Genomic DNA, 22,467 nt, shown 5'->3' on the forward strand with positions numbered 1-22,467 from the left:
GATAGTTGTATGTCATAGCTGCACATCCTTCTAGTTGCTGTATGTGGGACGCGGCCTCAGCATGGCCGGAGAAGCGGTGCGTCGGTGCACGCCCGGGATCCGAACCCGGCTGCCAGCAGTGGAGTGCGCACACTTAACCACTGAGCCACGGGGCCGGCCCTGAAATTCTTAATTTTTTAACAGGGGGCCTGCATTTTCATTTCCCACTGGGCATCATAAATTATGTAGCTGGTCCTGCTGGTAGGAGATACAGTCAGAGGCGGCAGAGGACCACAGCCCCAGAGGCCACTCTCCCATCCTGCCACAGAGCCCGCCCTTCAGGCAGAGGCCTTAAACTCTCCCTGACCATTCAATCCTGATACTGCCCTGTGACAGTGTCATGATATTTATATTATTTCTTCCCTATATTAGCTTCCTATTGCTGTGGAACAAATTACCACAAACTTAGTGGCTTAAAACAACACAAATTTATTATCTTACAGTTCTGGAGGTTAGAAGTCCAAAATCAGCCTCACGGGGCCAAAGTCCAAGTGTCTGCAGGGCACTTCCTTCTGGAAGCTCTAGGGGAGAATCTGTTCCCTGCCTGTTCAGCTTCTAGAGGCTGCCTGCGTTCCGTGGCTTGTGGCCCCTTCCTCCATCTTCAAAGCACATCTCGCCAACCTCTGCTTCCTTCACTCTGACCCTCCAGCCTCCCTCTGATAAGGAAGGACCTTTGTGATTACGTTGGGCCCTGCATCCCAGATAATCCAAGATAATCTCCCCATCTCAAAATTCGTAACCACATCCGCACAAAATTCCTTCTGCCGTGTGAGGTAACATATTCACAGGTTCCAGGGATTAGGATCGTTAGGGAGCCATTATTCAGCCTAGCATATCCCCCACTTTGCAGATGAGAAAACTGAGGCCCAGAGAGGTGATGTGACTTGGGCAAAGTCACCCTCCCAGCAAAAAGACACACCTGCAGTTGGGGCCCCTGTCTCTCTAGTTCCTGTCGTGGACTCTAGACCACCCGGAAGGAGGCCCTTTCTGCCCATCTCCGTCTTTCTGCCTCCCGGGCACCTAACCCTCAGTGCTTCAGGAGGTAGACAGGCCCGGATAGTTGCGGCCCAGAGTGTTTGTGCCTGAGACTGTAGCTCACGTGAGGACAGATAAGCACATCCATCCACCTGGGACTGGGACAGAGGGCAGAGGCCGCCTTTCTGCAGCTAACAGGGTCCCAGGCCACTTCAGGCTTAATCATCAACACCTTATAATTAGGCCTCTCCTGGGTCCCGGGGAGCAGGGCCCTGTTTGTAAGGAAGCTCGATGCGCATGTTGCTGGGACACGTGGCCTGGACCCTTCCTGTTCATGGGGCCCAGGCTCTTAAATCAAGGGAAACACAGCCAATAAAATTGGGCGCCTGACTGCTACTGTGGAGGGGCAGATTTCTCCTCGCAGCCTAGCAACTTGTGGGGCCTCAGCCCGGCCCCAAGGACTCTCTGTGAGCTGCCCCCTGGGGCCACAGCACCAGTGGCTGATCCCAGCTGTCGGCATGCTTTCTGGCCTCCTCCTCATCCTGGGCATGGAAGCCAGAAGAGCAAAGAGAAGACCTTTGTAGGAAATTGGGGGTGGGCTGGAGAAGGTGACAGGTGTTTTCACCAGCTCTGGTCTTTAATACTGTGTGTCTACTTAGCAGAAGGCAGGATGCAGTGGTGGGTAAGAGCATCGTGCTGACATCAGATCTGGATTCAGATCCCACCTCTGCCCCTCATTAGCTCTGTGATCTTAGGCAAAATGATGAACTTCTCTGAAACCAAGCCTCAGTTTCCTCCATCTACAAACTGGGGGTACTAATTTGCCCTCTGCCTCATGGGGTTGTTTTAGTCAATTTAAAAAGTGGGCAAGCAAATTTTCTGCTTGTCGCTTTTTGTTTAAATAACACCTGTACGGTATTAAAAAAAATAATAACAAATACACCCAGCTTAAAAAGCAGAAAATGAATAGTGCCATAGAAGCTCCCTGTGCATGCCTCCTGGGTTCCATCCATCTCCCTCCCTCTCTTTGCCCATAAGAAACCACGGAGTTTTTGTGGTTACCATCCCCTCATTTTCCTTGTGTCTGCCTTTTTGTAGTTTTTATGTCTCCTTCCTTGTGGAGCTAGCAGGCATAAATACATATAACCTCCCTTCCATACCTACTTTCCTACCAAGTTCTGCCTCCTCCCCTCTCCTCTCTGGTACCAAGCAAGGACACTGCTGGTTGGGAAACCGGAACATCAAGCTTGTCAGTACTGTAGTCAACTTAGAATTAATAGGCTCTGAGTGAGCACCAGAGGGACTTCACTGTAAGTAAAGTATGTGTACCAAGAGGCGGGGACTTCCTAGAAAGTACGGAATAAGCCCAAGCTTTATATTCAAACAAACCTGGGTTTGAATATCGGCATTGCCCACCAGCCTGAGCCAACAATTCTTTGCATTCACTCTAAAAATCTTGAGTGTCTACTGTATGACAGGCACCGCGGGGATGAAACAGACAGGGTCCCTGCTTTCATTTAGTTGGGCAGATCACCATTAAACAAACATACAAACATAAAACTGTAAATTATGATAAGCACTAGGCAGAAAAGAAAACAGAATTCATGGAGGACTCATTTAGGGAAACGGGAAAGGCTTTCTCTGGGGAAATGATATTTGAGCTGAAACTTGTACTTCCTTGCCATCTGACTTGGGCTAAAATAAAGTCAGTTTTCTCATGGGCCAAGTGGAGCTGGCTGTTACCCCTCGCACCTTTGCCCGTGGTAATAGGCCCTGACTCAGTCCTGGCTCGTCAGAGCCCCTCAGTAAATGCCATTTCCCTCCCTCCCTCCCTGTGGGCCCTGGCAGTGTCTGTTGCTGGCCATCTGCTGAGGAGCTGTGTTAGTGAGCAGTTAGTAAGTGATGGAACCTGTTGCTGGCGGTGAGTTGTGAAGCCCTCTAAGCGAGCCTCACTGGCCCCTCTTTGACTGTGTTTGATGGCCCACCCTGGGGCAGGGAGGGAACAGAGGGGGTATATTGTCCACCGTCAACAGGAAGGCTCCATCTTTTCCTGGAGAAGGTGGTACTGTAGAGTCACATTGCAGCTCGGCAGTGAGTCGTTTCCCCTCTCTGAGCCTCCTGTTCTCATGTGCAAACTAGTCCTTATACCTCCCGGGTGGGTTTGTCACGTGGAACAGTGACTTTTCATATAAAGTGCTCAACACATCGTGGGCCCCCAGCAAGCGTGGCCATTATCACCGTTCCCATCAGAGCGGGGAGGAACCGCGACAAAGGGACAGAGGGGCTGGGTACAGCTGGAGGGACGAATGGGAGAGCCAGAGGGCAGATTCACGCCCTCTGGGTTCCAGTCTCTGCCCCGCCCGCTCCCAGCCCGGGACCCTGGGGCAGGCCCCTCCGGTCGGAGCCTCGGCCCCCGAGCCCGTCAGACAGCTCGGGACGGGACTCCCGCCCCCGGCGGCTGTGCAGGCACGCCGCGGAGTCGCCGCTCCGGACCCGAGTGCAGGGGTGCCGGTGCGGCCCTCCCTGCCGGACACGGGGCTTGGGGGGAACGTCCACCCGAGAGGGCGGGCGAAAGCGGCTCGGGAGAATGCAGAAGGCGGCCTTGCCCTCGCATCGGCGACCTCCTTTGTCCGCGGAGGCCGCAGACGCGCGGGCGGGGGGTCCCCGCGCGGGGCGGCCGGGACGCGGGGCTGTGACCTCATCGGCCGGCGCCGTCCCGCGGGGCCATGAGATCATGAGATGCCGGCGCTCGCCGAGGAGTCGATGTGTTGGGAGCGCGGGCACAGCCGGCCGCCCGCCGCGGTGATCTCATCCGGGCCCCGGGGAGGAGGCGGCGGCCCGCCCGCGCCGCCGGGGGGGGGATGGCCGGCCGCCGCCGGCCGCTGACGTCACCCGCAGCGCCGGTTGCCGGGTAACGCGCTGCCACCGCCTGTGGCCCCGCCCCCGCCGCCTGTGGCCCCGCCCCCACCTGCCGCGGGCCCAGCCTCTATGCGTCCCCGCTCGCTCTTTTTTTTGCATTGAGATATAACTTACGTACTGTAGAGTGCTCTAATTATAAATATACACGCTCGATGAATTTTTACATATGTATGTATCCATATGCAAAATATGTATATGTATGTCCATATGTTTCAAGGTATTATCGGGCTCTCCAATAGACATCTAATCTGAGCCACATAGGCAATTAAAAAATTTCCAGTAGCCACATTAAACAAGTAAAAACGAACCGGTGACATTAATTCTAATAATATATTTTATTTATCCCAGTATGTCCCAAGTATTATCATTTCAACATGTAATCAATATAAAAAGTTTTAATGAGATATTTTACCTTTTTGTTGTTTTTCTCTAAGACTGAAATTTCTTGTGTATTTTATACTTTCAAGTGCATCTCAGTTCGGATTTAGCCCCATTTCAAGTGCTCAGTAGCCACATGTGAGGAGTGGCTGCTGTATTGGGCAGCACAGATAGAAAACATTTTCAGCTCCTGGAAGTCTCCTTCGTTCCCTCTTCTGGTCAGCACCGCTGCCAAGAGTACCCGTTATTCTGAATTCTATCAGGCCCATTCAGTTCTCTCCCCCCAGCACATCTTGTATCTTTTCTTTCTCTCTCCCCACATCTCACTTTATCTCCTAAGATCTCTCTCTGTTTCTCATAGGGCTTCAAAGCAAGAGATGGGAAGTCAGACTGGCTTTAAATCCTGGCTCTACCCCTGTCTAGCACTTGGACAACCTGCTCTTTGAGCCTCTGTTTCCTCAGCTGTTAGCGAGGGCTCATAATAGCAGTGTCCATCTCCTAGGGCTGCCAGAGTTTGGAGGCAGCATGCAGTTCCCAAGTATTCCGCAGAGAAAATTTCGTCACCCGACTGAGCCAGCCCTAGTTCTCTATTTGTGCTGGTTTCTTTTCTCTTCCGTCTTGTAATTCTCTCGCTAGCTTGGTCTCCCACACTCTATTCCTCCCTCCTGTGTCTCTGTGTTTGAGCTTTCTCATCTGAGAAATGGGAATGGATCATTTGATGTGCAGTTCCTGGCCCATGGTAAATGCTTAGGAATAAAGATAATACTTTCTCCTCCTTGTCCCCCTCTTTGGCTGGTCCATCACTCCCGGGAGCCCTTCTTCTTCTTGGGGCCTCTGACTCTGTCATTTCTCTCTTCCCTTCTTCTGCACACATTCCTTTTTTCCTCTCCTGTGTCTGCCTCCTTCCCTCCCTCCCTGCACTCCTCTCTAGCCTTCCTCCTATTCCCAGGCCCCTCAACACTTCTTTCCCCCACCACTCCTGGCCACACTGTTCTGAAGTCAGTGATCAAGCTCTCCCCCACCCGCAGGCTCCTCGAGATGGAGAAGACCCAGATTGGGCCCCCCTGCGCCTCAGTGATGCACAGCACTTCAGAGGTCGCTGTTCGGGCTGTTTTGTTCTGGAGGGCTCTGTCAGCTGCGGTCCCCCCGGCGCAGCCTGCAATCATAACAGACCCACAGGCCGCCTTCCCAGGAAAACAAGTCTTTGTTTTCGGCTCCCTTGCGCCTGCCCAGCCCGCCCATTTCGGAGCAGGAAGTGTGGCCCCGTCCCCTGTGGCGATGGGGGCTCCTGAGCAGTCCAGGGCCAGAAAAGCAAGTGAGGGAAAGCCACCCGGGAGGCTGAGGGGCCCTTTGCACTTCCCAGGGGCCCCTTTGGCCCCGGAGGCTGGACACAATTCCTGCTTATTTTCCCCCACGTTGAAGGAGGGCTTTGCAGTGAGGACTCTGGCCCTGTGTAGCATTAGTTCAGGGATGCTTCCTCGCCTCCTTTTCCTGGCACCCCCCTTCTATTGGGGAAACCACCTCTCCCATCTCCCTGTAGTTCTGATGAAGCCATCAGTCACGGCGCCCTGCCCGCTCTGGCCATGTGACCAGACCGACCAATCATAGAACCCTGTGCCTCGTTTGGCCTCCATGGCCTCCAAGCTTGGTTCTAAGGGTGGAGGTCTGACTCCAGCAGGGCCATGCGAGGCTTGCCATTCAGTTTGGTAAATGGGCCCAGGGAGAAACGGGGTCTCTGTTTATGCTGGAGTTCAAGCTCTAAGTGTATTGGCTTGGGGCTGCCAGTGGTCATCTTTTTAGTTGTGTGTGTGGGAAGGTGGGGGTAGGTTGCCTAGCCTCTCTGTGCCTCAGTTTCCTCATCTGTAAAATGGGAGCATTAATAGCACCTCCCTCAAAGTTTTGTATGGCAGGATGGTGCCTAGCACATAGTAAGAGCTAAGTACATGATAATAATTATCATCATCACCACCACCACTTAGAAAGAGAGCCTGTCCTTGGCAGGAGAGAATGAAGCTTACACACAAAGAGGAGCAAAGACAACGTGAGCTGAGAGATGGGGAAGAGAAGGAGAGATAGAAAGGCAAAACTGTAGAAGTATAGAGAGATCTTTGACTACACTGTTTGAGCTCCTGGATCCAGCTGTACCTGAAGCAAGAGCCACCCCCGTCTTCCCAGTTTTGTGACCCAGTACATCTCATTCTTTGTGTAACCTACCTCAAGTTAGCTTTCTGTCACTTACAACCAAGAGACTCTATAATGCAGGCTCTTATACCAGTAGTTCTTGTAATTGTGCTTAGTAGCCCAGAATGTCAGAACTGGTTAATACTCCCATCACACAGAATAGAACACTGAGGCCCAGAGAGGGAGAGCACCTTACCCAAGGCCACACAGCTAGGAAGGATGCACACCTAGCTATCTGACTTCAAACTCGACACTTTTAACACTTTCACATTACAAATGGTTACATATAAAAATCAATTCTTTTCCGTTCTGCCTTCTGGGCCGCTGCCATCCTATTTAATCAGTCTTAATTCATTGCGTCTGTAAGGTGTCTTATACTTACAAGACTGCTAGCAGGGGCTACAGCTAACACTTATTGACTACTCACCATGTGCTAGGCACTGAACTCAACTCTTCACGTGCATTAGCTCATTTAACCTCCCAGGAAGCCTAGGAGGTAGATACTAGCATTAGCCCCATTTTACCAATGAGGAAACTGAGGCAGAGAGGGATGACGTAACCTGCCCCAGGTCACTCAGTAAGAGACAGAGTCAGAATTCAAACCCAGGTCATATGACTCCCAAGTCTATGCTCTTCACCACTGTACGTGCTCAGACCCCAGGGCCTTACCCGCTTGGAAGAGGCAGAGCTGGGACTTGCACCCACTGCCACAGTCCGTCCGTCCATCCTTCCTTCCTTCCTCCCTCCCTCCCCCACCCTCCCTCCCTGCACGTCTTCCCATGGTGCTCTTGTGCCCAACCCAGCCGTCGCTGGACAAACTGCCTTCCTCTCTCCTAGCCTTGTCATTTTATAGACACTTGTACACAGACCCTCAGTTCCTAGCACCTTTGGCATCAGGGTTTTCTATGAGCTACACCTGTGGAAAACCTAGCTGTTTGAGCCACAAGGTTGTTTAGCCCACCCATTCATTCAACAAACACTTGTTAATCACCTACTGGGTGCCAAACTCTTTGTATTAGTTAGACTTGGAATAAGCTAATAACAGCAAAGAATCCAAAATAATAATGGCTTAAATTTAAAAAGTTTATTTCTTTCCATGCAAAGCCTAAAAGTAAACAATCCAAACCTGGTAATGTGACACCTTCCGGCTCACTGCTTCACCAATCCTAGGGTGTGAGACTCCTCCTCATGGTCCAAAATGGTGGCTAGGCACCAGCCATCACATACAAGTTCTAGACAGCACCATGGAGGAAGGGGGCAGAATAAGGTAAAAGATTCTCTGAAGATGCCACTTGGTGCTTATACTATATCTTAATGCCACTAAAATGGCACCTAGATGCAAGGGAAGCTAGGAGATGTAGTCTTTGTTCAAGACTGCTGTGCATCCAATAAAAAATTGAGGACTCTAGTACTAAGGAGGAAGGGGAGAAAGGATGGGGGTGACAGCCAGCAGCTAGGGACACACCCTGACTAAGCACAGGGGAAAGATGGTGAACAAGATATGGTTCTCTGCCCTCATGAAGCTCACAGAAACAGTTAGTAATAATAATAGTCAAAGTTATCGAGGACGTCCTCTGGGCCAGGTTTTTCTCAGGGGTTCTCAAACGTTTTAGGCTCAGGACCTGTTTTTAAAAGTATTGAAGACCCTAAAGAGCTTCTGTTTATGTGGATTATAGAGTGATGACATTTAATATTGTGGAGTGTCACATCTTTAGCTCTTTACCTATGTTAACGTATTTTGCTGACAAGAGAGGACTTCTAAAGTGGCCTCTGGAGCTGGCCTGCCTGGGTTCAAATTCTGTCTCTGCCACCTCCCGGCTGTGTGACCTTGAGCAAATGACTTGACGTCTCTGTGCCTCGGTTTCCTCTTCTGTAAAATGAGAATAATGATAGCTCCTATCGCATAGGTTGTTGTAAGGATTAAATGAACTAATACAAAGTACTTAGAACAGCACCTGGCAAGTTATAATCCCTCAGTGTAAATATTTGCCATGATTAACATCACAGCACTCTGAGGGACGTATTATCATTATCTCCAGTTTGTAGATGAGGACACTGAGGCCCATTCATTCAGCCGATGTGTATGGAGCATCCTGTTTGGTGCCAAGCACTGTTCTAGATTCTGCAGACAGAAACAGTAGTGTCAGAAAGACCCAGGGCCCCTACGTTTCAGGAGCTTATATTCTCTTAACAAAGAAATATAGACTATGCTGGGGAGTGAGTGCAATACAGAAAATGAAAGAGGACACCGAGGGTGGGGATGCCAGGGAGGAGAGGGGGGCCCAGGGCTGCTATTGTGTATGCATTGTTCAGACTTCCTTCCTGACAAGGTGACATTTGTCCCGAGACCCAAGGGAAGTGAGGGGGCCAGCCTGGCAGATATCAGGAAGACGGGAAGAGCAAGTGCAAAGGCCCTGAGGCAGGACTGTGCTTGGCTTTTTTGAGAAACAGGCCCCATCAGACATGTGGGCGGGTATCTTATAGGACCTGGAGGACATGGTAAGGGTTGCAGATGTCACACTGAGCAGGATGGAAGACATTGGCAGGTTTGAACCAGGGGATGATTTGATCTGTCTTGTATTTTGAAAAGCTCATTTTGGATGCCGTGGGAAGAATAGACCATAGGGGGCAAGGATGGAAGCAGGAGTCAGTTAGGGATTTGTACACGAGCTGGATGTTGGTTATGTATGAGAGAGAGGAGAGTCAAGGATGATTGCAGGGGTCTGGGCCTGTTCCACAGGGAGAGGAAGTACCTAGCTTGAAAATGGCAGGGCCAGGATTTGAACCATTCGATAGATAAGAACAGAAGACCTACATTCAAATTACAGGTCGGCTACTTGCCAGCTGTATTCATCTACTCAGGCTGCTCTAATAAAATGCCACAGACTGGGGGCTCAAGCAGCATTAATTTTCTCACAGTTCTGGAAGGTATAAGTCCAAGATCAAGGTGCCAGGTGATTCGGTTCTTGGTGAGGACCCCCTTCCTGGCTTCCAGATGGCTGCCTTCTTGCTGTGTCCTCACATGGAGAGGGAGGGAGAGAGGGAGAGAGGGAGAGAGGGAGGGAGAGAGAAAGGGAGAGAGGGGAGAGAGGGAGAGAGGGGAGAGAGGGAGAGAGGGAGGGAGGGAGAGGGAGGGAGAGGAGAGAGAGAAAGGGAGAGGGAGAGGGAGGGAGAGAGGGGAGAGAGGGAGGGAGGGGGAGGGAGAGAAGGAGTGGGGGAGAGGGAGAGAGAGGAGAGAGAGAGGGAGAGAGAAAGGGGGAGGGAGAGGGAGGGAGAGAGGAGGGGGGAGAAGGAGGGAGAGGAGAGAGAGAGGGAGGGAGAGGGAGGGAGAGAGAGGGAGAGAGAGAGAGAAGGAGAGAGAGGGAGAGGGAGAGAAGGGAGAGAGGGAGGGAGAAGGAGAGAGAAGAAGGGAGAGAGCGGGAGAAGGAGGGTGAGGGAGAGAGAGAGAATGCTCTCATGCCTTTTCCTCTAGGAGCACAAATCCCATTCATGAGGTCCACCCTCATAACCGAATCACCTCCCAAAGGCCCTGCCTACAAATACCATCACACTGGGGGTTAGGGCTTCAACAGATGAATTTTGCGGGGACACAATTCAATATGTACTACCAGCTGAGCAGCCTTAGATGAGTACCTTAGTTCTTTTTTTGTTCTTTTTCTTTCTCTTTTTTTGGCTTCAAACAACAACCGTTTTCTTTTTCCTCACGATTCCTTGGGCCACGAGTTCAGTTAGGGCACGCTGGGGACAGCTGGTCTCCACGTGGTGTCTCCTGGGGCGAGACCCCCCCACATGGCTTCTTCCCTCGCAGGTCTGATGCCTTGGCTGAAATGGCTGGAGTGACTTGCCCAGGTGCTGTGTCTGGGGCCTCCGTTCTCGCTGTTGGCTGGGTGCCTTGCTGGGCACGTAAGGCCTGGGCTTGGAGGTCCCAGATGGGACTTCTGCCTCATTCTAGTGTTCCTTAGTTCTTCTGGACCTGAGGCTTCTCATCACTAAAGGAAGGTGACAGTAACAATGCCCACATCTCTGGATTATCCTGAGGTTCCTTACTAGCTCTTATCATGTACCAGGCCCTTCCTGGGTACCCATATTTTAGGTTCATTTGCTCATTTAATCCTTACAATCACCCTGGTGTATTGGAGCCAGGTTACACCGGCTTGTGAGAGCCGATGGTTAAATTTTCAGGAAATTCATGAGCAGTTGTTAAACCCTTGGTAGCTTGAAATTGGCCTTGTGGGAGTATTTACACCACAGAAATTGGTGAACACACAATCAGGGCCTTTTTTTTTTGTTTTCCAGAAAGCTGATTTGCCAGCACACCACTGTGTGTGTGTGGTGTATGTATGTATGTGTGTGTGTATGTGTGTGTGTGTATATATATATATAATGTATTTATGTATTCAACCCCATTTACAGATGAGGAAACTGAGGCTCAGAGAGGTTAAATTATTGTCCAAAATCAACCAATTTAGTAGGTGGCAGATCTGACCTTGGAGCCTCAAATCCCATGCCCTTCACCACTGAGCTGCCCCGCTTCTGTAGCTGAGAAAAAGTGTATGAAAGAAATTCGTAAACAGGCAAAGCTGTATGAATATTCATTCTTAATCCTGACACAGAAAAAAATCTTTCGTCCCTGTCTATCCACTCTTGAAACATTTACGCTGCAGACAATTATCTGCTTATGTCTTGCCTCCCTTCCTCCTCACCCCCATAATTCTTCAAATCATCTTTCCCATGTAGGCACATTCTGAAAAATTCTCCTTCTCTATTCATTTCTTCTGCTTCCCAGCATCCTACTCTCCTTCATTTACCAGCCTTTTCCAGAGTCAGCCCTCTGTTGTTTCCTTGTTTCCCATTTCACTGTTGCTCCCACCCGCATCCCAGCAATAAGGCAGTCAGAAGAGAATCCGCCCTCCCGCCCCTTTACCAGAATCCCGGCAGAGAACTCTCCGCGCTGCAGTCCTGTGGCAGTTGCTACTGTTCCCCCTTCATGGGTGGTGGGGAGGCCAGACGGCTCATAATCTGATGGCTTTCCTTTTTCTCTGACACCCCAGAGAAACCACACTTTCCATTTGGTGGTCGTCAGAAATAACACGCTTAAGAAACCTGGAATTATAAAACTGCTTAATTAGAGAGAGATGGTTTCACTGGGATATGCCCAGTTTTCCCTGGTGGTTTATCTCCTTCTCCAAGTGGCCCACCCCCCCCACCCCCCGCAGCTAATTGCTACCTTAGCACGCTGCCACACAGGCGCTGACTCCCTTTATGTTATTTTTTGTGACATTGGTGCTTGCTTATAAAGAGAAGTTCTCTCTTCGATGTTCCAACTCTCCTTCTCCGTCAGCAAACTCTAGGAAGTGGATGTGAGTAATGAGGGTTGAATCTTTAGCTTTGAAGGTCCCCAGTTATTAAATGAGTACCTACTGTGTGCTCGATGCTGGGGATACGACCAGGAGCCAGATTATCTTCACACTTACGGGGCTTATACTCCAGTGGGGGAGACAGATCCTAAAATTTCTTTTTAAATATTATGAGAAGTGCTCTGAAGGAGTGATTTAGAAGATGTAACAGGAGCACCCAATTTAATTAAGGAGTTGCGGAAGGCTTTTCATAGGAGGTGACAGCTGAAACCTAAAAGATGAACAGGTGTTAGCTCAGCAAAGAGTGGGGGTCCCAGAGTCCTGTCTGCAGAGGAAGAGCTAGGTCTACGTAGTGAAGCTACTGAGAGAAGGGCCTAGGAGCTGGTACCTGAGCCTGCTCTGAAGTTCTGGGAATGTGTTGGAGTCCCCATCATGACTTGACTCATCTCGGTTCTGATGTTCTAGACCGGGGGTTGGCAAACCACGGGCCACAGATCAAATATGTCCAACACCTGTTTTTATAAATGAAGTTTTATTGGAATAGAGCCATGCCCATTCGTTTACCCATCATCTGTAGCTGATTTTGTGCTTCAGAATCAGAGAGAAATAGTTGTGACCAAGACTGTATGACGTCAAGGCCAAAGTATTCAGTCTCTGTCCTTTTGCGGGGAGAGATTGCTGACCCCTGTTCTAGACCCTCTCAGCAGGCAAGTAGGAAGCTTGGTAGCTGGACCAGGGGACCAGCCCACAGCTAATGGAGCCTGAGAATTGGGGGATCCAATGATAGTGACCAAGGGTAAATAAGAGCAGTAATAATAAGGTGGTGTGCCACAGCATCTGACCCCGGGCTCTCTGGCTCCCGAGGCTGCACTCTTAACCAGCAAGCCAAGCTGGTGGTAGAAGGTTAGCCTGAGAGGAGACAGCAGGGTCTGTCCCCAGAGTCAGCAGGATGCCAGCCTGCAGGAGTTCCCAGAGACACAGGGACATAGGACCTTTCATGAGGGGGCCGTGTCCTCACCCACCGTGAGGCCAGGCAGACTGAGCAGGAGGCTGCCCACCAAGGTGGCTAAGGGCCATTGACCATCCTTTCTGTCACCTCTGGGCTTCTGGAACACCTTCTCCTCCCTCATCCTCCCCACAGTTTCTTCCCCAGCCTGGTTCCTACTTACCTATGAAAACGGTGCTTCTCAAACTTGAACATGCACACAGATCACCTGAAAACCTTGTTCAGTTGCAGATTCTGATTCAGCAGGTCTGGGGTGAGGCCTGAGATTTTGCATTTCCTACAAGCTCCCAGGTGATGCTGACACTGTTGGTCCACGGACCATACTTTGAGTAGCAAGACTTTTAAGATTGGCTTCGATGATACCTTCTCTTAGAAGGCTTACCTAATCAGTCCTCCACCGCCACTCCCTCCCCATGCCTCAATTCTGGGGCCCCCTCGTGCTTACTTCTGGCAGAGTTCTACCACCAATGAGTTCTTCCTCATTGGGTAATGAGCTCCCTGAGGACAAGGATGAGATCTTCGTTATCTTAGTATCACCAGAGCCTAGCGCTGTGCCTGGTACATAGTAGGTGTCCAGTAATGGAAGGAAGGGAGAGAGGGAGGGAAGAGAGGAAGCATCAATGGATGGGAGGGAAAGAAGGAAGGAGGGAAGGAAGAAAGGAAAGACGGATGCATGGATGGATGCATGGATGGATGTATGGATGGATGCATGATGCGTGGACGGATGGATGCATGGGTGGGAGAGGAGGAGGAAACTAAGACAGGAAAGGAAAGTTCTTTGGAGGTGCACTAAATTCAAGGAGGAGTGACAAAAGCAAGTTAAAGTTGGAAGTTGGGAGAGACTGGGCTGTTGGTCTGGAATGAGACAGAACATGCAGTAGTTGAGAGACCCTGGGTGAGAGCAGTTGAGAGCAATGAGGGAAGCATGGGGCAGCTGAGGTTGGGTGGTTCAGGAAAACAAAGCTCACAGCATGGGTGTTCTGCAGAGCCTGGGGCCTGCTGTCGGGACGTGGACAGCGTTGGGCAGCCCAGCCATCCATTGAGCTGCCGCACCATGGCTCCAGCACAAGTGGCCTGTAAAAGAAACCTGGTGGCCGTCCTCCACATCTCTGCTCCCCAGTCACCTCCACCTTCCCACAGGCTCCAGAGGGAAATCAGCATTGCCCTCCAGGGAATATTTCTGGGGGTCAGGGACTGGTAGGAGTCTGGAGGGGCCCCTGGGAAAATGATGACCTCACAATGAGGAGACAGCCAAACAGTCACAAAGGTCGGGCTTTGCAGTGAGTGGAGGACTGGATGCCTTTCCTTGGTCCTTAACAGATGGAAGGGGTCCCCTGCTGAGTGACCTGTGCCCAGCCCATCAAGGCGGAACATAACTGGGTGGATGTAAAGTCTCCATCCGCATCCCGCACATCATCCATTGGACGGATACGCAACATATTTTTAAAACCATTTTTTCCCTTTAATTTAAACATATTATATGCTCGGTACAAAAAAATTGAAAAAGGCAGAACAACACAAAGAAAATGAGTATTTCTGCTTTCTGCATCTTTTCCCCTTGGAACTGTAATGTGAACATATCCCTGGGTCAATAGATATTCTTCACCAGGATGATTGCTTTTTTAACTTTTTATTTTGAAATGATTTTAGACTTAAAGGAAAAGTTGCAAAAATAGTACAGAGAATTCCCGTAGACCCTTCACCCAGCTTCCCCTAATGTCACCATCTGATGCCACCATAGTACAATTAGAAAAGCCAGGAAGTTAACATCGAAACCGTTAATATTAACTAAACTACAGACTGCATTCAGATTTTGCCAATTTTCCCACTAACGTCTTTTTCCTAGTCTAGGAGCAAATCCAAGATCCCATGTTGCATTTATTTGTCATGTCTCCGTAATCCTCTCTGATCTGACAGTTCCTTGGTCTTTTCCTTGGCTTTTGTGACCCTGACATTTTGAAGAGTGCTGGACAGTTATTTTGTAGAATGTCCCTCAGTTTGCTTTTGTCTCTGTTTTCATGATTCAATTGGGGGTTCAGGCTGTCCCTATGACCTATTGCTGGGGATGTTAACCTTGATCACTCGGTTGATGTGGTATGTGCTGGGTTTTGTCGCTGTAAAGTCGCTATTTTTCAGGATAATATTTGAATGGCTGTATGGCTTTCCATTATGGATCTCTACCACGAAAATCAGATGCTCTTTTTGTACATTTAGTTTGTTACTTGTTTTTGTTTATAATGTTACAAAGAATGCTACAGTGACTATTCCTATCAACACATCTTAGCACACGTCCCTGATTATTTTGTTAGGGTAAATTCCTAGACGAGTAGAATTGGTGCAAAGATTATTTCCATTTTTAAGGCGATGCATGCCTGGGGTGGGGCTGTTTGTTTCTGTGTTGGATTGTTCATTTGTTTTAATCATCTTTGTTGAGGTATAATTTAAATTCAATAAAATGCACAGATTTGAAGCATATATTTCAATGAGTTTTGGAAAGTGTACCCACCCATGTAATCACCTTCCCAATCACGATATGAAATATTTCTATCATTCCCCAAAATTCTTTGATGTCTCCTTGCGGTTGGTCCTCCCTCCTCACCCCAGGCAACTACTGATCTGATTGCTGTCACTCCAGGTCAGCGTTACCTAGTCTAGGACTTCATATAAATCAGAATTACACAATATATACTCTTTTATGACCGTCTCCTTTGATTCAACATAGTATCTTGAGATTCACCCATGTTGTTGTACATATCGGCCATTTGTCCATGTTTATCTCTGAGTAGTGTCCTGTTGTATAAATATACCACCATTTGTTTATTCATTCTTCCACTGATGGATATTTGGGCTGTTTCCAGTTCGGGGGTATTATGAATAAAGCTGCTATGAACATTAAGTGTACAAATGGACAGATGTTTTCATTTCTCTCGGGTACTTCCTAGGAGTGGAATTGCTGGGTCGTAAGTACGTGTGTGTTTAACTTTATTAGACATGACAGGGTGGGGTTATCATCTCATTTTATAGCACAGGCCACAGAAAGCTTGAGGGACTCGTCGAAGGGCAAAAGGGAGGAAGGGAAATAGAATTTGTTGAGCACTGCTCTGTGCCAGGCACGATGCCAGGTGCTTTCCTGTATAACTCCTGTAATCAGTGTAATCCTATAAGGTAGAAATTGTGATTCCCATTCTGTAGATGGGGAAACTGAGGCTCACGAAATGCAGCAAGATAAGATTCAAACCTGGCCCCGTCTGAGTCTCCAAGTCCTCATCCTTTCACCAGATATTATCCTGTCTCCTTGGAGACAGTAGATGATGGAGCTGGGAAGGAGAACGCAGATCCCCCTTCCCCCGCTCTTGACTTGCACTTACCTGCGTCTGTGGTCCATCCTGCTGTGCCCCTGAGGGTGGTCATCTGTGATGCCTACAGGGTCAGCCCTCCAGAGACTACGGTGATCTGTGTGTGGGGTCGGGGACTGTACCCCACATTTGGCTTTGAGCCCTCAAAGCCACAGCAGGCACAGGGAATGACCCATACTCCAACCCTCACCCAGAGGGGTAGAGTTTCTCACTCCTGGAAACCTGATCCTCGGAGCTCTGATCTTCTGGGCTGGTGGGCAGCGAGTGAGGGCAGCAGGCAGGGGCCACATCTCCCGGCCTTATCGCCGGCCCATTAGGAGTGGGCCTGAGTGCTTTCCAAAGCTGATTAATGGCCTGCCTGTGACCCGGAGTGTCATTACTGCTCGGGCTGGGGCCCCCAGCTGGGTCCTCCGGGTCTTTACTGCTAACCGTAATTGATGCTTTCTGTGTGGTGGCAGGGGAAGTTCTATCTGGTCATCGAGGAGTTGAGCCAGCTGTTCCGGTCGCTCGTCCCCATCCAGCTGTGGTATAAATACATCATGGGCGACGACTCCTCCAACAGCTACTTCCTCGGAGGGGTCCTGGTCATTCTCTACAGCCTCTGCAAGGTGAGGTGGCCCTGAGGCTGGAGGGGCGGCCTGAGGAAGACCCCATTCACTAGCCGGGCCCGGGGGCAACGGCGGAGCCTGGAATCACCACCCTAACCTCTCTTTTTAATTGAGGTAGAATTCACACAACACAAAATTAACCACTAACCAGTTTAGAGTGTACAATTCAGTGGCATTTAGCAGGTTCACAGTGTTATGCAACCACCATCTCTATCTAGTTCCAAGACATTCTCATCACCTCAGAAAGAAACCCTGTACCCATTCAGCAGATTCTCCCCGTTCCTCCCCTTCCCTCCCCCCAGCCCTGATAATCACTAGTCTTTCTGTCTCTGGATTTACCTACTCTGGACAATTCATATAAATGGAATCAGACAATATGTGACCTTGACCTTTTGTAGCTGGCTTCTTTCACTTTGTGTAATATTTCCGAGGTGCATCCACATTGTAGCATTGTAACTCCTTTTTATGGTTAAATCCACCCTAATTTCTTGCCTACAAAGCTCACCATACGCTATCCTTTCACATAGTCTTCTTCACAACAACCCTTCAAGATACATACCATCATTACTCCCATCTTATGAGTGAGGAAACTGAGGCTCAGAGAGAGGTAACTTGCCCAACATCACTCAGCTAGAGATAACAGAACGAGTATCCAACCCAGGCAGGCTGCCTCCAAGGCCTGGAGCTCTTAACCTGCAGACCACACTGCCACTGATTTCTTTTCTGTTCCTCTTAAACTGCACACCCCCTCAACTGCACAGAGCAGTGTGCAGCACTTCTCTTTTCATCATTAGAACAAATCAGTTTTTCCTCCCTAACGATAAATACATCCTCTTCTTTTTTTTCCCTTCTCTATTTCTGACTTTAGAGAATCCTGGGGGAATGCATGCCTTCTTCTCTTTCCTTCCTCCCAGGAGGACTAGCTGGGCAATCCATGCAGTGTTCAGCCACTGGGGCTTATCTGGCCTGTTGATTCTGATCAACTGGCAGTGGCTGACAGGAGTGCTGAATGGAGAAGGATTATCAGGCCCTGACTGGGCTCAGAAGAAGAGTGCTGTGATCCATTAGCAATGCCTGTCCTGGGCTTGGGAGGGGGTAAAGCAGTATGCATGGCATGTATTTGCTCTCCTGGCCCAGAGAGCAGGGAGGCTGTTGATGTAAGGCAGCAAGACAAAAGCCAAGCAAAACTGATGGGATGAGGAGCTCCAAATGGGAGGAAGTGCCCTGAAAATATTTGGAGTTAAAGACGAGAGGGTCGGGGGGTTGTTCAGGAGAGGTGAGAAAGATCCCGAACAACCCTTGGATACGTTTCAGCCATCATCGCACTCTCCTTTCAGTCATTCGACATCTGTGGCCGTGTGGGCGGAGTTAGGAAGGCCCTGAAGCTTCTCTGCACCTCCCAGGTGAGTTGGTTTCGGATGCTCCCGACTGAGTTCACAAGAAGCAGGAGATCTCGCGGTGCTTCTGAGCATGTCGCTCCAGAGAGGGTCCACCGCTGTGTTTGTCTCTTTCCACTCCCTCAAGCAGAATTATGGGGTCCGGGCCACAGGGCAGCAGTGCACAGAAGCTGGCGATATCTGTGCCATCTGCCAGGCCGAGTTCCGGGAGCCTCTGATCCTTATGTGCCAGGTGAGCAGGGCCGGGCTGGGCCATCGGGGACTGAGGCTGGGGAACCCCCAAACCCTGCCCCATGCGGGAGTCCCACGTGCCAGTCCCGTGACCAAACTTCGGGCATTTGGGATGGGTCTTTGGGAACAGTGTTGTCAAGACGAGAGTCAGATCCGGTTCCAATCTCCGCTCTGCCTCTTCCTAGCTGGCTGGCCTTGGGCAGGTCACTTCACCTCTCTGAGCCTCGGTTTCATCAGTAAAATGTAGAAAATGAAAAATTCAGTATGACGTCGTGTCAGAATATCCTGGGTGGGTCAGTCCATCTGCCTGAGCCTTGGTTTTTCTCATTTCTAAAATGGGTATCATAATAATGCCTGCTTCAAAGAGCTATTATGATGAAATGAGGTCATCTCTGATCTCATTTCAGAGCTAAATTTGAAAGAGATAAATTTGAATTATTCAGCCATAAACGTTGCTATTATTATAATTGTTATTATCAGTATAATTATTATTACCCTTTGTTTTCATTATTAGTGGTGGGTCACCAACCCATAGCAGTAACTGCTGGTCAGTTCCTTTTAACTCCGTAAATGTGTCCACCCTCCTCCTTCCCCTCCTCCTGACCTCAGGGCTAAGATGTCAATTCAGCAAATGCGTATGAGTCAAAGCATCCTATCAGACACCGGGAGGGGAGGCAGAGGGCACACAGACCCTGTCCCCGCCTCTGGAAGCTCATGGTCTCCTTGGGGAGCCAGGCACGTACGTAAATAACTATGAAACAGGCAGGCACTGATAAGTGCTGTGTAAGAGAGATTCATGCAGCGTCCCCGGGCACCGGGACGGAGAGCGAGGAGTTCCAGGTTGGGAAGGCTTTGGGGAAGAGGCAGAGCCTGTGGACTAGAAGGAATAGGAGAGCGTGTGGCTCCTCCTCCACCACCACCTTCTGGGGGCGGGAGGGCAGGAGGTGGGGTCCTTTTTTGGCATCAGCAAATTTCTTAGTTTTTTGCTGTTTGGGGATTTTAGGAGGTTCATTTTTCTTTTTATTTATTTTTAAATTGAGAATATATTTGCACGACTCAAAATTCACAAAGGAGACTAAGGGGTCATGATGACTGAATGCAGTGCGGGACCTGGGTTGGGTCCTGGAGCAGAGAAAGGGCGTGAGTAGAAAAACTAGTTTGATGAAATCCGAATCAAGTCTGGAGTGCAGCAGATGGTAATGTATCAGTGTGGCTTTCTTAGCTTTGACGAATGTGCCACGGTCATGCAAGATGATAACATTAGGGGGAACTGAAACTGGGTGAGGGGGATGCAAGGGCTTTCTTACTATCTTTGCAACTGTTCTGTAAGTCTCAGATCATTCCAGCATACAAAGTTTGTTTTTAAAAATGTTTTAAAGATACAAAAAGGAAAGAGTGACAGGCCTCCTACCCTGTCCCCAGCTCCCCAGCCCCCTATATACCCACACAGGCAACCATTGTTGTCAGTTTCCTTTATATCTTTCAGAACTACTATATAGAATTTAAATATATATATATACACACACGAACATGTCTTTTTCAAAAAGTCGTAAGTTGTAGCGTATTCTACCCAAGCCGCATTCTGCATCTTTCCTTTTTGACTTGAAAATCTGTTTTAAGAGGTTTCTCCTTATTTGCGTATCATCCCATTTTGTGGATAGACCACAATTTGTTTAACCATTCTCCTATTGATGGGCATTTAGTAGCTTCTGATCTTTCGTTATGACAAATGTGACTATCATGAGAGATCAGAAATGGGGAGATCTATAGCGCCTACCTGGGCCCATCATGTTGATTAAATGAGTTAATTCCAGTGAAGCCTTTAGAACCACACCTGGCGCGTGCTCAGGGCTCCATTAATATCAGCTCTTATTGGCACACGTTCCATTTCACACATGTGCGAGCTCTTGGTAGGATAAATTCCTAGCGGTGGAATTTCTAGGTCAGAGGGTATACAGATTTGACAGATATTGCTAAATTGCCCTCCATAGAGAGTGTATTTGTTTACACTCCCAGTGTAGAGTGTGACACGGCCTCTTGCTCCCGACCCCCCAACCCACCCAACACTCTGCGTTATCAAGCCTTTTTTGAGCTTTGCCAATCTGGCAGGTGACAAGTGCCATCTCCGTGCAGTTTTAATTTGCTTTTCCCTAATTATGAGCAGGGTTGAGCATCTTTTCACATGCTTCAGAGCCATCTGCATTTCCTTCTCAAGAGCAGTGATTATTTGAACATGACGTCAAGGTGAACATCTTTCTTCTTCCTTTCTGGCAATCTCTCCAAGCCTCCGTCTGCTTGTCTCTCTCCCATTCTTCTCCTGGTGCTGGATTAGAATTCTAGGGAGGGGTTGGACAAGACACCGTTGTCCCAGATCTAGGAGCAATGGCCACACCCAGTGGTGGTTGAAGCCCACAAGCATGACCAGGCCTCACACATGTCTTGGTCTTGCTCTGCTGCTGTGAGCCGGGCCTGGAATGGCAGAGATGACTTCCACAGGTGAAAGGGCCTCAGTAATTCCTAAATGCACTCAATGAATGAAGGAGTCAAGTGATACCTCCTCCATAAATGCTTCCCTGACTCTGCTTCCCCAGACTGGTTGGTGCTTCCAGCTACACAGCCTCACAGATTCCTGTGTTTTTCCATCATAGCACTTAGCCCAGTTGTCAGCTAGATAGTTAACTGGGCAACTGGTTGTGTAAAGTCTGTCTCCTCTTTGCCAAATCATAAGTAACTTGAGAGTGGCAACCATGTCTGTCTTGTTTATCTTGTCACAGTACTGACTCAGTAAATGATGGATAGATGAATGGATGGATGGATGGATGGATGGGTGGGTGGGTGGATGGATGGATGGAAAGAATAGGATGGATGGATGAGTGGATGGATGGATGGATGGATGGCCTGAAGGAATAGGATAGATGAAGTAGGATGCTGGGAGGGAGGTCTGGAGGGAGAGATGGATGGATGGAAGGAAGGATTAGGATGGAAAGAATAGGATGGATGGATGGAGTGGGATGGATGGGGGAGGGAGGGAGGGAGGGATGGAGGGATGAAAGGAATGGATGGATGGAAGGAATGGAATGAGATGGATGGTGGCCAGGTGGAGGGGTGGGTGAGTAAGTGCAAAGCTGGGTGGATAGAGGTGTAAGTGTGTCGATGACTAGGTAGGTGGGCAGATGGATGGACAGATGGGTGGTGAATAGGTGAGTAGAGGGGGGAATGGATGGGTGGATGAATGAATGGGTGAATGGATGGATAGTTGGATGGATGGATGGATGGATGGATGGATGGATGGATAGATGAACATAAGGACAGATGGATGAGTGCATGGATGAAGAGCCCACTAGGCTAAGGGAACATCCTGTCTCCCCTTCAAAGGGTCATCAAATTAAGCTCAGTGTGTCACTCACACCCACTCCCCACCATTACCCCCAGAGCCAGGGCCTGGGAAGCAGACGGCCAGTTGAAGCTGGCCAGGCAGACACTGAGCATGCGCAGAGGTTAGAGCTCTCCTCTCAGGTGGTGCACTTGCCCAGTTAGTCACTCATGGTATTTATGGCGTGCCTCCTGCCAGGCTACAGGGGCTCAGAGAACAGGCATTTTGAACACAAAGTCAGAAACTTGGCTTATTTAAAAGGACCCCTTGCCAAAGAGAAGAGTCAGAGCATGTTAGAGAACAAACTGCCCTCCAGTTCTTTTTTTTTTTTAAACAGTTTATTTATTTATTTATTTATTTATTTATTTATTTATTTATTTTTTGTGAGGAAGATCAGCCCTGAGCTAACATCCATGCTAATCCTCCTCTTTTTGCTGAGGAAGACCGGCTCTGAGCTCACATCTATTGCCAATCCCCCCCTTTTTCCCTCCCCCCCAAAGCCCCAGTAGATGGTTGTATGTCATAGTTGCACATCCTTGTAGTTGCTGTATGTGGGACGCGGCCTCAGCATGGCCGGAGAAGCGGTGCGTCGGTGCGCGCCCGGGATCCGAACCCGGGCCGCCAGTAGCGGAGCACACGCACTCAAC

The 22,467-nt window shown here is 49.4% G+C and overlaps 1 protein-coding gene across 5 annotated transcripts in view; it reads left to right on the forward strand.

Moving 5' to 3' along the window:
- Positions 1-22,467, forward strand: part of RNFT2 (ring finger protein, transmembrane 2) — a 66,553-nt gene that overhangs the window by 38,290 nt on the left and 5,796 nt on the right. For 3 of the 5 annotated variants that reach the window (XM_058531500.1, XM_058531501.1, XM_058531504.1), the window contains exons 8-10: positions 16,670-16,819; positions 18,157-18,222; positions 18,344-18,448. In XM_058531500.1, coding sequence (XP_058387483.1) covers positions 16,670-16,819; positions 18,157-18,222; positions 18,344-18,448 — 321 coding nt within the window. The remainder of the gene's footprint in view (positions 1-16,669; positions 16,820-18,156; positions 18,223-18,343; positions 18,449-22,467) is intronic. The other 2 variants (XM_058531502.1, XM_058531505.1) reach the window with 1 other exon arrangement.

Source organism: Diceros bicornis, chromosome 35 (genome assembly GCF_020826845.1).
Source record: "Diceros bicornis minor isolate mBicDic1 chromosome 35, mDicBic1.mat.cur, whole genome shotgun sequence".
Classification (NCBI taxonomy): domain Eukaryota; kingdom Metazoa; phylum Chordata; class Mammalia; order Perissodactyla; family Rhinocerotidae; genus Diceros; species Diceros bicornis.